Here is a 14002-nt window from a genome sequence, read left to right as displayed (position 1 = left end):
TCTGATTCTCTTTGTTGTGTTTGGATTTCACAAACGTGGCTGGCCTGCTCACAAGCAAACCCTGGCCAGATGGATTAGAATGGTGATTGCACATGCTTATGTGAAGGCTGGTCTCTCTGCTCCTGATCACATTAAGGCCCATTCTACTCTGTCTATTGGACCTTCTTGGGCGGCCCAATGTGGTGCGACCCTTGAACAATTGTGCAAGGCGGCTACGTGGTCCTCCGTGAACACGTTCGTAAGGTTCTATGTCTTCGATACTGCCGCTTCCCAGGATGCTTCCTTTGGATGCCGGGTTCTTGTCCCCGCTACAGTGCGTCCCCTCCCATAAGGAACTGCTTTAGGACATCCCCATTGTCCATTCCTTGTGAAACCCAGTGTACCCCGCAGCAGAAAACGAGTTTTATGGTAAGAACTTACCTTTGTTAAAACTCTTTCTGCGAGGTACACTGGGCTCCACAAGGCGCCCACCCTGACGCACTTAGCTTCTTTGGGTTGGTATGGCATTAGCCGCTGACACGTCTCCTGTTGTGAGAATGTGGTGTATGTGGCTACTAACCGTTGTCTCTTTTCCTGCTACTGCATTGGTCTGGTTAACTAAAAACTGAGCTCCTGTGCAGGGAGGCGGGGTTATAGAGGAGGCGGCGCTGTGCATTCTGGGAACAGTCAAAGCTTTGAGCCTGTTGGTGCCTCGGATCAAGATCCTACTCTACACCCCATTGTCCATTCCTTGTGGAGCCCAGTGTACCTCACAGAAAGAGTTTTAACAAAGGTAAGTTCTTACCATAAAACTCGTTTTTTTATGTTTTTTCCCCCTACTACGTTTAAAAGCAAAAAAAAAAACCCTTAAAATACAGATTAATTTAATATAAAAAAGTATTATAAGATGAATATAATAATAACATTAACTCTCACACCTCCACCACTATTAGCCCTCATCTCCCCCAACTCCACTCACAATTCAACACCAGCTGCACTCCCCCCTCCAGCCACAGCTGGATTCCTAATCATCAATGGTTCATGGCCGATGTCGAATGCCTTTGCCAATGATGGGAGGGAACCAGATGGTTTCCCTCCATTGATGGCACAGCATAAACACATTTTTTATTTTTTTTGCAAGATGCCGGGATACGGAGCATAGCTCCACCCCGCCCCCGCTACGCTCCGCCCCCATTTTTTTATTGGCCCACAGCCCATCCAGCATCTTTCAGTGGTGTCCATCGAGTGGGGCAAACCATTGATGGTTCACCATCGATTGTTTATGTGCCATCGATGGACAGCCCACCGATGGCTATCCCTGCCTTTCAGTCAGGATCTTTCCCAGCGTCAGTCTGTCACTCTGAATCTCCGCCCCTGAAACAATAAGCTCCGCCTCCTGCAGGCTCAGTCAGGAGGTGTTAGAAGAAACGTTATGCACCTGCTGGTGCTTTATGTTTAAAAGGCCATATGGGCTGCTGCTGCGCATAGTCCAAGATAGCAGTGTTGGATACCAGGCAGCCCAACACAACACAATGTTGTGTGACCCATTCCGCCCCTGAGAGGACACACTATTCCCCCAGCTATTTGTTGTGGAGCTGTCAGCCTGCGGTGGTCTGCCTGTGATTGGGGCAAGTGGTCTGCCTGATCTGATCACACCCCCACCCCGCTGCTTGTCCGACTCCGTAGACCTCACTGAGACTCGGCAGCCAGGCAGTGCAGCTGACTTCTTGATCTCACTGTGTGTACAGTGGCAGCTATGTAATTCTACCCCCTGGCCAAGGGGGCGCCCCCCGCTCGGCCAGTGCACCTGGCAAGTGCCATCCTGGCCAAGGGGTAGATACGCCCCTGGTAATCAGATTCACAGACAAGGGGTGTATGGCTGAAACTGCAGTAGAGTTGCAACCATTTCAATCTCAGATTCTCAGGCTACCACATGCCCCTTCATATGCCATCTGCCCCACATGCTTTTTATATGCTATTGCACTTTCCACATGCTCCTTTGTGGGTCCTCACATGCACCTGTTTATGCCATTAGGGCCCCCTTGTGCACTTTTTATGCCATTAGAACCTTACACATACCCTTTTATACTCTGTATGCCACCAGAACCTTCCTATTACCCAATATATGCCACCAGATCAGGGCCCCCTCATAAGACATGCCCCCTTATGGCTCAAGAATGCCTGAGCCCTCTCATACCATTATATACCAGAGTCTCCCTCAAGTCATGCCTCTTTGTGCTATGAACCATGGGGTTCATTCAGATCTGATCGCTGGGCAGCGATTTTTGCAGTCCTGCAATCAGATAGTCGCCACCTACAGGGGGAGTGTTTTTTAGCTGTGCAAGTGTGCGATCGCATGTGTAGCAGAGCTGTACAAACTGATTTTGTGCAGTCTCTGCGTAGCCCAGGACTTACTCTTCCAGTGCGATGAGAGCAGGCTGATCGGGACCGGAGCTGACGTCAGACACCCTCCCTGAAAACGCTTGATCCTGCCCGCGATCTTCAGGACACTCCCTGTAAACGGTCAGTTGCCACCCACAAATGGCCTCTTCCTGTCAATCTCCTTGTGAACGCCCGTGAAAATGGATTCTTCGCACCATCCCGTCGCAGGGCGCCGACACGCCGGTGCAGTGCGGTGCATGCACAGTTTGGATCTGATCGCCCGCTGTGCGAAAACGCACAGCAGCGATCAGATCTGGATGACCCCCCCCCATGATTGCCTCCAGTCAGAGACAACTCTGTCCCCCGCTTTGGTTTACATTCACCAGCAGCAGCCAATGTGTGCACTAAACATCCAAACAATAGACAACTCTGACTTCATCTCCCTGACTGTAGTCCCCACCTGCAATGTTAAGGAAAAGTCATACGAGGCAGGTTGAAAGTGGGTTGAAGGTGAAGCAGCAGAGAGGGCTGATTGATGTCAATAGGGAGTACTGATGTAGATGGGTGCCATACCCATACATATGGGATCACCAACCTCTCAGATCTCCTGATTTTTGGACTGTCTGGAGGAATCCCAGATGAATGCATAGATGTCTGACCTTCTGCTTCATCTGCCATGATGTGACTCTCAAGGAACTTGTAAGTGCACAGGTACAGACTTAATATCAGCTTACACTCTATTGGGAACACACAGAAACTATGGGCCTGATTCTCAGTAAGGTTTTCCTGAAATGCGAATACACCTGAACATAGGGGTTCGGAGCCAAAACCTAAACACAGATTCCACGCACATCTCTAATTCTCATACGCACACAAGTTTACACGGGGTCATATATAGTAATATGCGTGATTCAGAGGAGTATGTTTCCCAGGGGCTGCTAAATGGACATTTGTGGGTGGTAATTGAGCAACAACAATGTGTACCCACAGAATATACCATTTTGCGGGTGTATCGTGGTGTTTTGAGGATGTGTGGCCAGAGTTACTTGGTATTCTGTGGCTCTGGCACCTGGAATAGGATTGGTGTAAGTGCCTATGGTAATGATGGTAACTTTTGCAAACGTAAATGTGGGGCAGTGGCAGTGCTATTACATAGATGCACATATACGACATTAGCATTATATTTGCATTTAATCAGGAGTTTTGTTCACTTTACGTACAACTTGGAATCAGGCATTACATGTTTCCAGAATAGGGATGGTGCTTTTGCAGTGGTAGCCTTATACAGTAAATATACCCAGTGGTTAGTTTTGGACAGACAGACAGACACGTATGCATGCACGCAGTAGACCTAGTGACTCTTCTTACTCTACAGCCTAATGTTTTATTTTTCATTACATAAAATTGTCAAAATTAATTTAATAATGTTTTCATGTTATGTTTTGTTAAATGGTTTAATATATTGTTCCTAATCCCATATTCCTCTCTCCGCAGTCACACCTGCATTACAGCAGTCTTCCTTTCAAATCTGATGCCCACTTTGTCCTCAGTGTAAACACAGTTCCAGCCATCTGCACCCATGGGGGACAAACACATTTTGAGGTCCATGTGGATGTCCGGTGAGAATGAGGCCTTATTTATTCCTACCCATTGTCCTTTCTACTTAACTCTTAAGGGTTTAGAATGCTGACAAACAGTGGTAGCTGCTTAATCATTCCTGGAGATAATTATATCAGGTGCTAGAAAAGGGGAGGGGTCACAAACAACCAGCAGACAGAGACGGGAGTGCTTCCCCCCCAGGTATCCCCACATCACACTGTCTAATACCTGTAACAATACTTGAAACTACGTGCCAAATTGACCAAAATAGCAAAGATGTAAGTGGACACATCTGTATCTGGCAATAGAATTTCAGAGAATTGGTTACATGCATTTGCAAAGACATGGTTAGCTGCTGAGCCGCGTCAAGGCTTCTCCGATATCAGCAGTCCTAACACTACATAATAGCAGTGCCCACACAGGGCCATGTGATTTCTCTACAGTACGGCCTCATGATAAAGACTCATACAAAACTGCATCCAGACTGAGGGCTAGCTTAGGGGTTGAAATGCTCCCTGAAGAAAATAATTGATAGATGTATTTTACTGTGTATGATCAGAGATTTCACGGACTTCAAACAGGGCAGTCTAAGAACAAGAGAACTGTACATGGCTGTATGTGAGGAGAGGAAAGTAATTTCTTGATTTCCGTATTTCCATATAGAGGAAGCATATGCAGGGCTGTAACTAGGGGTGTTCGATTGGTCCCGCTGCACAGAGCTTTGCTATAATTAGGGGTATATTTCACAACTGGAGATTATGCCCATAGCGACCAATCAGATTTTAGCTATTATCTTGTAGAAGGTGCTAGATAATTGATAAGTAGAATCTGATTGGTTCCTATGGGCAACATCTCCACTTCTGAAAATCCATACTTTAGTAAATATTAGAGATGAGCGAACCAACCCTCCCCCCGAACTTAATGCTCCGAGCCTGGATAGGAGTCTGACTCGGGACTTCCCGCCAGACTCGGAAACCAGAACGAGGCAAAAGTCATCATCCCGCTGTTGGAATCTAGTGGGTTTTGGATTCCATATAAACAGCCGCGCGTCGCCGCCATTTTCACTCCAGACTTGGAGAGTGAGGGAGTCAGACCTCTGTCTCTCTCTGTGGGTGGTGGCGTTGGGTGGGGTTAGTGTGTGCTCTGTAGGGGTGCTGCTGCAGTCACTGTGGAGTACCTGTGCCGTGTTAGGGGTGCTGTCCTGGCTGTCACTGGTGTTTCATGTGCTGTTATGGCCGGGTGCTACAGCTGTACATGGGTGTTGCTGTCCTGGCTGTCACTGTGTTGTACAGGGTGCAGGGGCACTGTCCTCCTGTGTGCTGGAAAATATAGGGGTGCTGCTGGCCCTGTATGTTGTAAAAATTTAGGGGTGCAGTTGTTAAAAATTAAAAGCACACTGCTCCTGTATGTTGTAAAATATTGGGGTGCTGCTGGCCCTGTATGTTGTAAAAATTCAGGGGGTGCAGTGAAAAATGAAAAGCACACTGCTGTATGCTGTAAAATATAGGGGTGTTGCAGTTCAAATAACATTAAACTGGCCCTGTATGCTATAAAAATTCTTGGGTGCAGTTGTTAAAAATTTGTAGCAGACTGCTCCTGTATGCTTTAAAATATAGGGGTGCTGCTAGCCCTGTATGTTGTAAAAATTCAGAGGTGCAGTTGTTAAAAATTAAAAGCACACTGCTCCTGTATGCTGTAAAATATTGGGGTGCTGCTGGCCCTGTATGTTGTAAAAATTCAGGGGTGCAGTTGTTAAAAATTAAAAGCACACTACTGTATGCTGTAAAATATAGGGGTGCTGCTGGCCCTGTATGTTGTAAAACTTCAGAGGTGCAGTTGTTAAGAATTAAAAGCACACTGCTCTTGTATGCTGTAAAATATAGGGGTGTTGCTGTTCAAATAACATTACACTGGCACTGTATGTTGTAAAAATTCTAGGGTGCAGTGAAAATCAATGTACACTGGCCATGTCTTGTATGCTGTAATTAATTATTCTAGGGTGCAGTGAAAATCAATGTACACTGGCCCTTTCTTGTATGCTGTAATAATTCTAGGGTGCAGTGAAAATCAATGTACACTGGCCCTGTCTTGTATGCTGTAATTATTCTAGGGTGCAATGAAAATCAATGTACACTGGCCCTGTCTTGAATGCTGTAATTATTCTAGGGAGCAGTGAAAATCAATGTACACTCGCCCTGTCTTGTATGCTGTAATTATTCTAGGGTGCAGTGAAAATCAATGTCCACTGGCCCTGTCTTGTATGCTGCAAAAATTCTAGGGTGCAGTGAAAATCAATGTACACTGGCCCTGTCTTGTATGCTGTAATTATTTTAGGGTGCAGTGAAAATCAATGTACACTGGCCCTGTCTTGTATGCTGTAATAATTCTAGGGTGCAGTGAAAATCAATGTACACTGGCCCTGTCTTGTATGCTGTAATTATTCTAGGGTGCAGTGAAAATCAATGTACACTGGCCCTGTCTTGTATGCTGTAATTATTCTAGGGTGCAGTGAAAATCAATGTCCACTGGCCCTGTCTTGTATGCTGCAAAAATTCTAGGGTGCAGTGAAAATCAATGTACACTGGCCCTGTCTTGTATGCTGTAATTATTTTAGGGTGCAGTGAAAATCAATGTACACTGGCCCTGTCTTGTATGCTGTAAAAATTCTAGGGTGTAGTGAAAATCAATGTACACTGGCCCTGTCTTGTATGCTGTAATTATTCTAGGGTGCAGTGAAAATCAATGTACACTGGCCCTGTCTTGTATGCTGTAATTATTCTAGGGTGCAGTGAAAATCAATGTCCACTGGCCCTGTCTTGTATGCTGCAAAAATTCTAGGGTGCAGTGAAAACCAATGTACACTGGCCCTGTCTTGTATGCTGCAATTATTTTAGGGTGCAGTGAAAATCAATGTACACTGGCCCTGTCTTGTATGCTGTAATTATTCTAGGGTGCAGTGAAAATCAATGTACACTGGCCCTGTCTTGTATGCTGTAATTATTCCAGGGTGCAGTGAAAATCAATGTCCACTGGCCCTGTCTTGTATGCTGCAAAAATTCTAGGGTGCAGTGAAAATCAATGTACACTGGCCCTGTCTTGTATGCTGTAATTAGTTTAGGGTTCAGTGAAAATCAATGTACACTGGCCCTGTCTTCTATGCTGTAATTATTTTAGGGTGCAGTGAAAATCAATGTACACTGGCCCTGTCTTGTATGCTGTAACAATTCTAGGGTGTAGTGAAAATCAATGTACACCATACTTGCCTACTTTTGAAAAAGCATTTGAGGGAGATTGTGACAGTAACACCTATCAGCGAGGACGCGTACTGCTACATCGGAGAGGCGTGTTATAAAAATTACTGACATCCAAATGCAAATGAGCCCCAAAGTTAGTAAGAGGTACTTGTTGAAGAAAAGAAACGGATATTTTGCAGGAATTGTTCGTATAAAGTGTTTTAGAAGAGCTTCCATATACTGTAAGTGCCCAAGAGAAACCTTATTTAAAATGCATGTAGTCATAGGGATCATTATGCCTTATACCCAATGCAGGGAAATGGCACAAATTAACTCCTTTGAATGTATGTATCTCTGAGTTATTTTTTAACCCCAAGAATGTAAAGTAAAATCAGGGAGATTACTGGTCTATTTAGGGAGTTAGGGAGATTGCTACTATTTCAGGGAGTCTCCTGCAGAATGAGGGAGTGTAGGCAACTCTGATGTACACTGGCCCTGTCTTGTATGCTGTAATTATTTAGGGTGCAGTGAAAATCAATGTACACTGGCCCTGTCTTGTATGCTGTAATTATTCTAGGGTGCAGTGAAAATCAATGTCCACTGGCCCTGTCTTGTATGCTGCAAAAATTCAAGGGTGCAGTGAAAACCAATGTACACTGGCCCTGTCTTGTATGCTGCAATTATTTTAGGGTGCAGTGAAAATCAATGTACACTGGCCCTGTCTTGTATGCTGTAATTATTCTAGGGTGCAGTGAAAATCAATGTACACTGGCCCTGTCTTGTATGCTGTAATTATTCTAGGGTTCAGTGAAAATCAAGGTACACTGGCCCTGTCTTGTATGCTGTAATTATTCTAGGGTGCAGTGAAAATCAATATACACTGGCCCTGTCTTGTATGCTGTAAAAATTCTAGGGTGCAGTGAAAATGAATGTACACTGACCCTGTCTTCTATGCTGTCATTATTTTAGGGTGCAGTGAAAATCAATGTACACTGGCCCTGTCTTGTATGCTGTAATTATTCTAGGGTGCAGTGAAAATCAATGTCCACTGGCCCTGTCTTGTATGCTGCAAAAATTTCTAGGGTGCAGTGAAAATCAATGTACACTGGCCCTGTCTTGTATGCTGTAATTATTTTAGGGTGCAGTGAAAATCAATGTACACTGGCCCTGTCTTGCATGCTGTAAAAATTCTAGGGTGCAGTGAAAATCAATGTACACTGGCCCTGTCTACTATGCTGTAATTATTTTAGGGTGCAGTGAAAATCAATGTACACTGGCCCTGTCTTGTATGCTGTAATAATTCTAGGGTGTAGTGAAAATCAATGTACACTGGCCCTGTCTTGTATGCTGTAATTATTCTAGGGTGCAGTGAAAATCAATGTACACTGGTCCTGTCTTGTATGCTGTAATTATTCTAGGGTGCAGTGAAAATCAATGTCCACTGGCCCTGTCTTGTATGCTGCAAACATTCTAGGGTGCAGTGAAAACCAATGTACACTGGCCCTGTCTTGTATGCTGTAATTATTTTAGGGTGCAGTGAAAATCAATGTACACTGGCCCTGTCTTGTGTGCTGTACTAATTCTAGGGTGCTGTGAAAATCAATGTACACTGGCCCTGTCTTGTATGCTGTAATTATTCTAGGGTGCAGTGAAAATCAGTGTACACTGGCCCTATCTTGTATGCTGTAATTATTCTAGGGTGCAGTGAAAATCAATGTCCACTGGCCCTGTCTTGTATGCTGCAAAAATTCTAGGGTGCAGTGAAAATCAATGTACACTGGCCCTGTCTTGTATGCTGTAATTAGTTTAGGGTGCAGTGAAAATCAATGTACACTGGCCCTGTCTTGTATGCTGTAATTATTCTAGGGTGCAGTGAAAATCAATATACACTGGCCCTGTCTTGTATGCTATAATTATTCTAGGGAGCCGTGAAAATCAATGTACACTGGCCTTGTCTTGTATGCTGTAATTATTCTAGGGTGCAGTGAAAATCAATGTACACTGGCCCTGTCTTGTACGCTGTAAAATTACAGGGGTGTTGTGAAAATACAGGGGTGCTGGCACTGTCTGTGGTGGCGATGTCTAGGCCTGACCTTCACAACACTGTATGGGAAGAGGAGGCTCCTACCACCATTTGCACGCCCCCTGCAAGTGCTGGTAGGAGCACAGCCAGTCCAGTTGCTGATATTGAGATTGAGGATGTCACTATAGAAGTACACCAGGATGAGGAGGATATGGTTTTAGCTGGCGCTGCGGAGGAAGTTGACGAGGATTTTGATGGTGATGTGGATTGTTTAAATAAGGCAACAGTGGAGACAGTTGTTGGCCATTGGATGAAAAAGCCCTTTGTCATGCCTGGTCAAAATACCAAAAAAGCCACCTCTTCAGTGTGGAATTATTTCTCCACAAATCCGGACAACAGGTCTCAAGCCATCTGTTGCATTTGTCAATCCATAATAAGTAGTGGTAAGGACATTAACCATCTAGGAACATCCTCCCTTATACGTCGCATTCATCATAAGTCATTGTCAAGTTCAGAAACTTTGGGAAATATAGCGTAAGCAGTCCACTGACACCTAAATGATGTGGTTTTGTTTGAATATTATTTCTCTGTGAGGATGAGGATGTAAACACTGATGGGAGGGAGGGGAATCTGAGGATGAGGTTGACATCTTGCCACTGTAGAGCCAGTTTGTGCAAGGAGAGATTAATTGCTTCTTTTTTGGTGGGGGCCCAAACAAAGCAATCATTTCAGCCACAGTCATGTGGCAGACCCTGTCGCTGAAATGATTGGTTTGTTAAAGTGTGCATGTCCTGTTTATACAACAAAAGGGCGGGTGGGAGGGCCCAAGGACAATTCCATCTTGCACTTCTTTTTTTTCTTTGCATTATGTGCTCTTTGGGGCCTAGTATTTAAAACTGCCATCCTGTCTGACACTGCAATGCCACTCCTAGATGGGCCAGGTGTTTGTGCTACCCACTTGTGTCGCTTAACTTAGTCATCCAGCTACCTCGGTGCACCTCTTTTTTTTCTTTGCATTATGTGCTCTTTGGGGCCTAGTTTTAAAACTACCATCCTGTCTGACACTGCAGTGCCACTCCTAGATGGGCTGGGTGTTTGTGCTGCCCACTTGCCACTCCTAGATGGGCCAGCTGTTTGTGCCGCCAACTTGTGTCGCTTAGCTTAGTCATCCAGCTACCTCATTGCACCTCTTTTTATTCTTTGCGTTATGTACTCTTTCGGGTCTACTTTTTAAAACTGCCATCCTGTCTGACACTTCAGTGCCACTCCTAGATGGGCCAGCTGTTTGTGCTGCCCACTTGTGTCACTTAGCTTAGTTATCCAGCTACCACATTGCACCTCTTTTTTTTTCTTTGCATTATGTGCTCTTTGGGGCCTAGTTTTTAAAACTGCCATCCTGTCTGACACTGCAGTGCCACTCCTAGATGGGCTGGGTGTTTGTGCTGCCCACTTGTGCCGCTTAGCTTAGTCATCCAGCTACCTCGTTGCACCTCTTTTTTCTTTGCATTATGTGCTCTTTGGGTCCTAGTTTTTAAAACTGCCATCCTGTCTGACACTGCAGTGCCACTCCTAGATGGGCCAGGTGTTTTTGCCGCCCACATGTGTCGCTTAGCTTAGTCATTCAGCGACCTCGGTGCACCTCTTTTTTTCTTTGCATTATGTACTCTTTGGGGCCTAGTTTTTAAAACTGCCATCCTGTCTGACACTGCAGTGCCACTCCTAGATGGGCCAGGTGTTTCAGCCACCCACTTGGGTCGCTTAGCTTAGTCATCCAGCTACCTTGTTGCACATCTTTTTTGCTTTGCATTATGTGCTATTTGGGGCCTAGTTTTTAAAACTGCCATCCTGTCTGACACTGCAGTGCCACTCCTAGATGGGCCAGCTGTTTGTGCCGCCCACTTGTGTCACTTAGCTTAGTCATCCAGCGACCTCGGTGCATCTCTTTTTTTTTCTTTGCATTATGTGCTCTTTGGGGCCTAGTTTTTAAAACTTCCATCATGTCTGACACTGCAGTGCCACTCCTAGATGGGCCACGTGTTTGTGCCGTCCACTTGTGTCGCTTAGCTTAGTCATCCAGCTACCTCTGTGCAACCTTTTGGCCGAAAAACAATATTGTGAGGTGTGAGGTGTTCAGAATAGACTGGAAATGAGTGGAAATGAATGTTTTTGAGGGTAATAATACCGTAGAATCAAAAATACCCCCAAATTCTTTGATTTTAGCTGTTTTTATGTTTTTTTCAAAAAAACATCCAGATCCAAAACCAAAACCCGAAAGGGTGGTTTTGGCAAAACCTATCCAGATCCAAAACACGAGTAGGGATCCAGATCCAAAACCACAACACAAAACCCAAAAAGTGTCCGCCGCACATCTCTAGTAAAATATACCCCTTAGTATTCATATTGAACACACACATTGAAAGTTAATCAGATGCATAACTGTGGGAGACAACGGAGTCTGCTGCTGCTGGGATCCTGCTCTGTAGGGTGCCACCTCTCCTTCTGTTCCATGTGTACAGTGACGCCAAGCAATTAGTTCATTGATAGCCGCAGATATCTCTTCCTCCCTGCACCTTGAAAGTTACACCGTCTTTATTATACTGTAGATACACATTTTACAAGTGTTATACCCAGGATTAGAACTCACGACCTATTACACTGGAAGCAGACACCTCACTGACGAAGCTATTTGTTCCTGTATAGGAAGTATGAGAATTCTAACTATATGAAGTTACTTCTCTAAAAATTACAAGTATACAAGTAACTTTATATAGTTAGAATTCTCATGCTTCCTATACAGGAGCAAATAGTTCCATCAGTAAGGTGCTTGTTTCCAGTGTAATAGGTCGTGGGTTTCCTATCTTGGGTATGGCACTTGTAAAATAATTGTCAGAGAAATAATCAGCATTGTGAGTGACTGAGCAGATCCACGTAGTCTGTGGCTGCACACTACATACAGTGCATCCGGAAAGTATTCACAGCGCTTCACTTTTTCCATAGTTTGTTATGTTACAGCCTTATTCCAAAATGGATAAAATTATTTTTTGTCCTCAAAATTCTACACACAATACCCCATAATGACAATGTGAAAAAAGTTTTTTTTTTTTAGATTTTTGCAAATTTATTAAAAATAAAAAACTAAGAAATCACATGTACATAAGTATTCACAGCCTTTGCCATGAAGCTCAAAATTGAGCTCAGGTGCATCCAGTTTCCACTGATCTTCCTTGAGATGTTCCTACAGATTTACTGGAGTACCCAAAAATAGGTGTGCCAAGCTTGTGGCATCATATTCAAAAAGACTTGAGGCTGTAATTGCGGCCAAAGGTGCATCAACAAAGTACTGAGCAAAGGCTGTGAATACTTATGTACATGTGATTTCTTAGTTTTTCATACAGGCACGTGGAGGCCACACACACTAGTGAGCCTCATTTTGACTTGTTTGAAGGACATTACATCAAAGTTGGATCAGCCTGTAGTGTGTTTTTCCACTTTAATTTTGAGGGTGACTCCAAATCCAGACCTCCATGGGTTAATAAATTTGATTTCCATTGATAATTTTTGTGTGATTTTGTTGTCAGCACATTCAACTATGTAAAGAACAAAGTATTTAATAAGAATATTTCATTCATTCAGATCTAGGATGTGTTATTTTAGTGTTCCCTTTATTTTTTTGAGCAGTGTATATATATATACACAGTTACTAAAGGTCCGGCTCTCCCATTCAGTAATGGTCCGGGTGCCCGCACTAGTACAAGTATATAAAGAACCGGAGGTACGGCACTCACAGAAAGAAACACACTTGTTACCACAGCATATCCAGCTTTATAGACTTGTACTTATTCGGGCACCTGGACCATTACTGAATGCTTGAGAGAGCCGTACCTTTGGTAGCTGTGTGTGTGTGTGTGTGTGTGTGTGTAAATATATATATATATATATATATATATATATATACATACATATATATATATATACACATATATATATATATATTTTATTTTTTTATATATATAAATATATAGTGGTTCCGGAAAGTATTCACAGCGCTTCACTTTTTCCACATTTTGTTATGTTACAGCCTTATTCCAAACTGGAATAAATTCATTTTTCCCCTCAAAATTCTACACACAATACCCCATAATGACAATGTGAAAAAAGTATTTTTTTGTGCAAATTTATTAAAAATAATAAACTAAGAAATCACATGTACATATGTATTCACAGCCTTTGCTGAATACTTTGTTGATGCACCTTTGGCAGCAATTACAGCCTCAATTCTTTTTGAATATGATGCCACAAGCTTGGCACACCTACTGTATCTTTGGGCAGTTTAGCCCATTCATCTTTGTAGCACCTCTCAAGCGCCATCAGGTTGGATGGGAAGCATCAGTGCACAGTCATTTTCAGATCTCTCCAGAGATGTTCAATCGGATTCAAGTCTGGGCTCTGGCTGGGCCACTCATGGACATTCACAGAGTTGTCCTGAAGCCACTCCTTTGATATCTTGGCTATGTGCTTAGGGTCGTTGTCCTGCTGAAAGATGACCTGTCGCCCCAGTCTGAGGTCAAGAGCGCTATGGAGCAGGTTTTCATCCAGGATGTCTCTGTACATTGCTGCATTCATCTTTCCCTCTATCCTGACTAATCTCCCAGTTCCTGCCGCTGAAAAACATCCCCACAGCATGGTGCTGTCACCACCATGCTTCACTGTAGGTATGGTATTGGCCTGGTCATGAGTGGTGCCTGGTTTCCTCCAAACATGACGCCTGGCATTCACGCCAAAGAGT

General features: G+C 43.9%; 1 protein-coding gene across 1 annotated transcript in view; it reads left to right on the top strand.

Annotated features, from left to right (window-relative positions):
* LOC135056663 (alpha-2-macroglobulin-like) overlaps positions 1 to 14002 on the top strand; it is a 516386-nt gene that overhangs the window by 398951 nt on the left and 103433 nt on the right. Inside the window, exon 31 of the mRNA XM_063962107.1 lies at positions 3856 to 3980. Within this exon, the coding sequence (XP_063818177.1) occupies positions 3856 to 3980 (125 nt within the window). The remainder of the gene's footprint in view (positions 1 to 3855; positions 3981 to 14002) is intronic.

Source organism: Pseudophryne corroboree, chromosome 3 (genome assembly GCF_028390025.1).
Source record: "Pseudophryne corroboree isolate aPseCor3 chromosome 3, aPseCor3.hap2, whole genome shotgun sequence".
NCBI lineage: Eukaryota > Metazoa > Chordata > Amphibia > Anura > Myobatrachidae > Pseudophryne > Pseudophryne corroboree.
The sequence above is the reverse complement of the archived record's forward strand: the minus strand, read 5'-3'. Positions and strand labels throughout refer to the sequence as shown.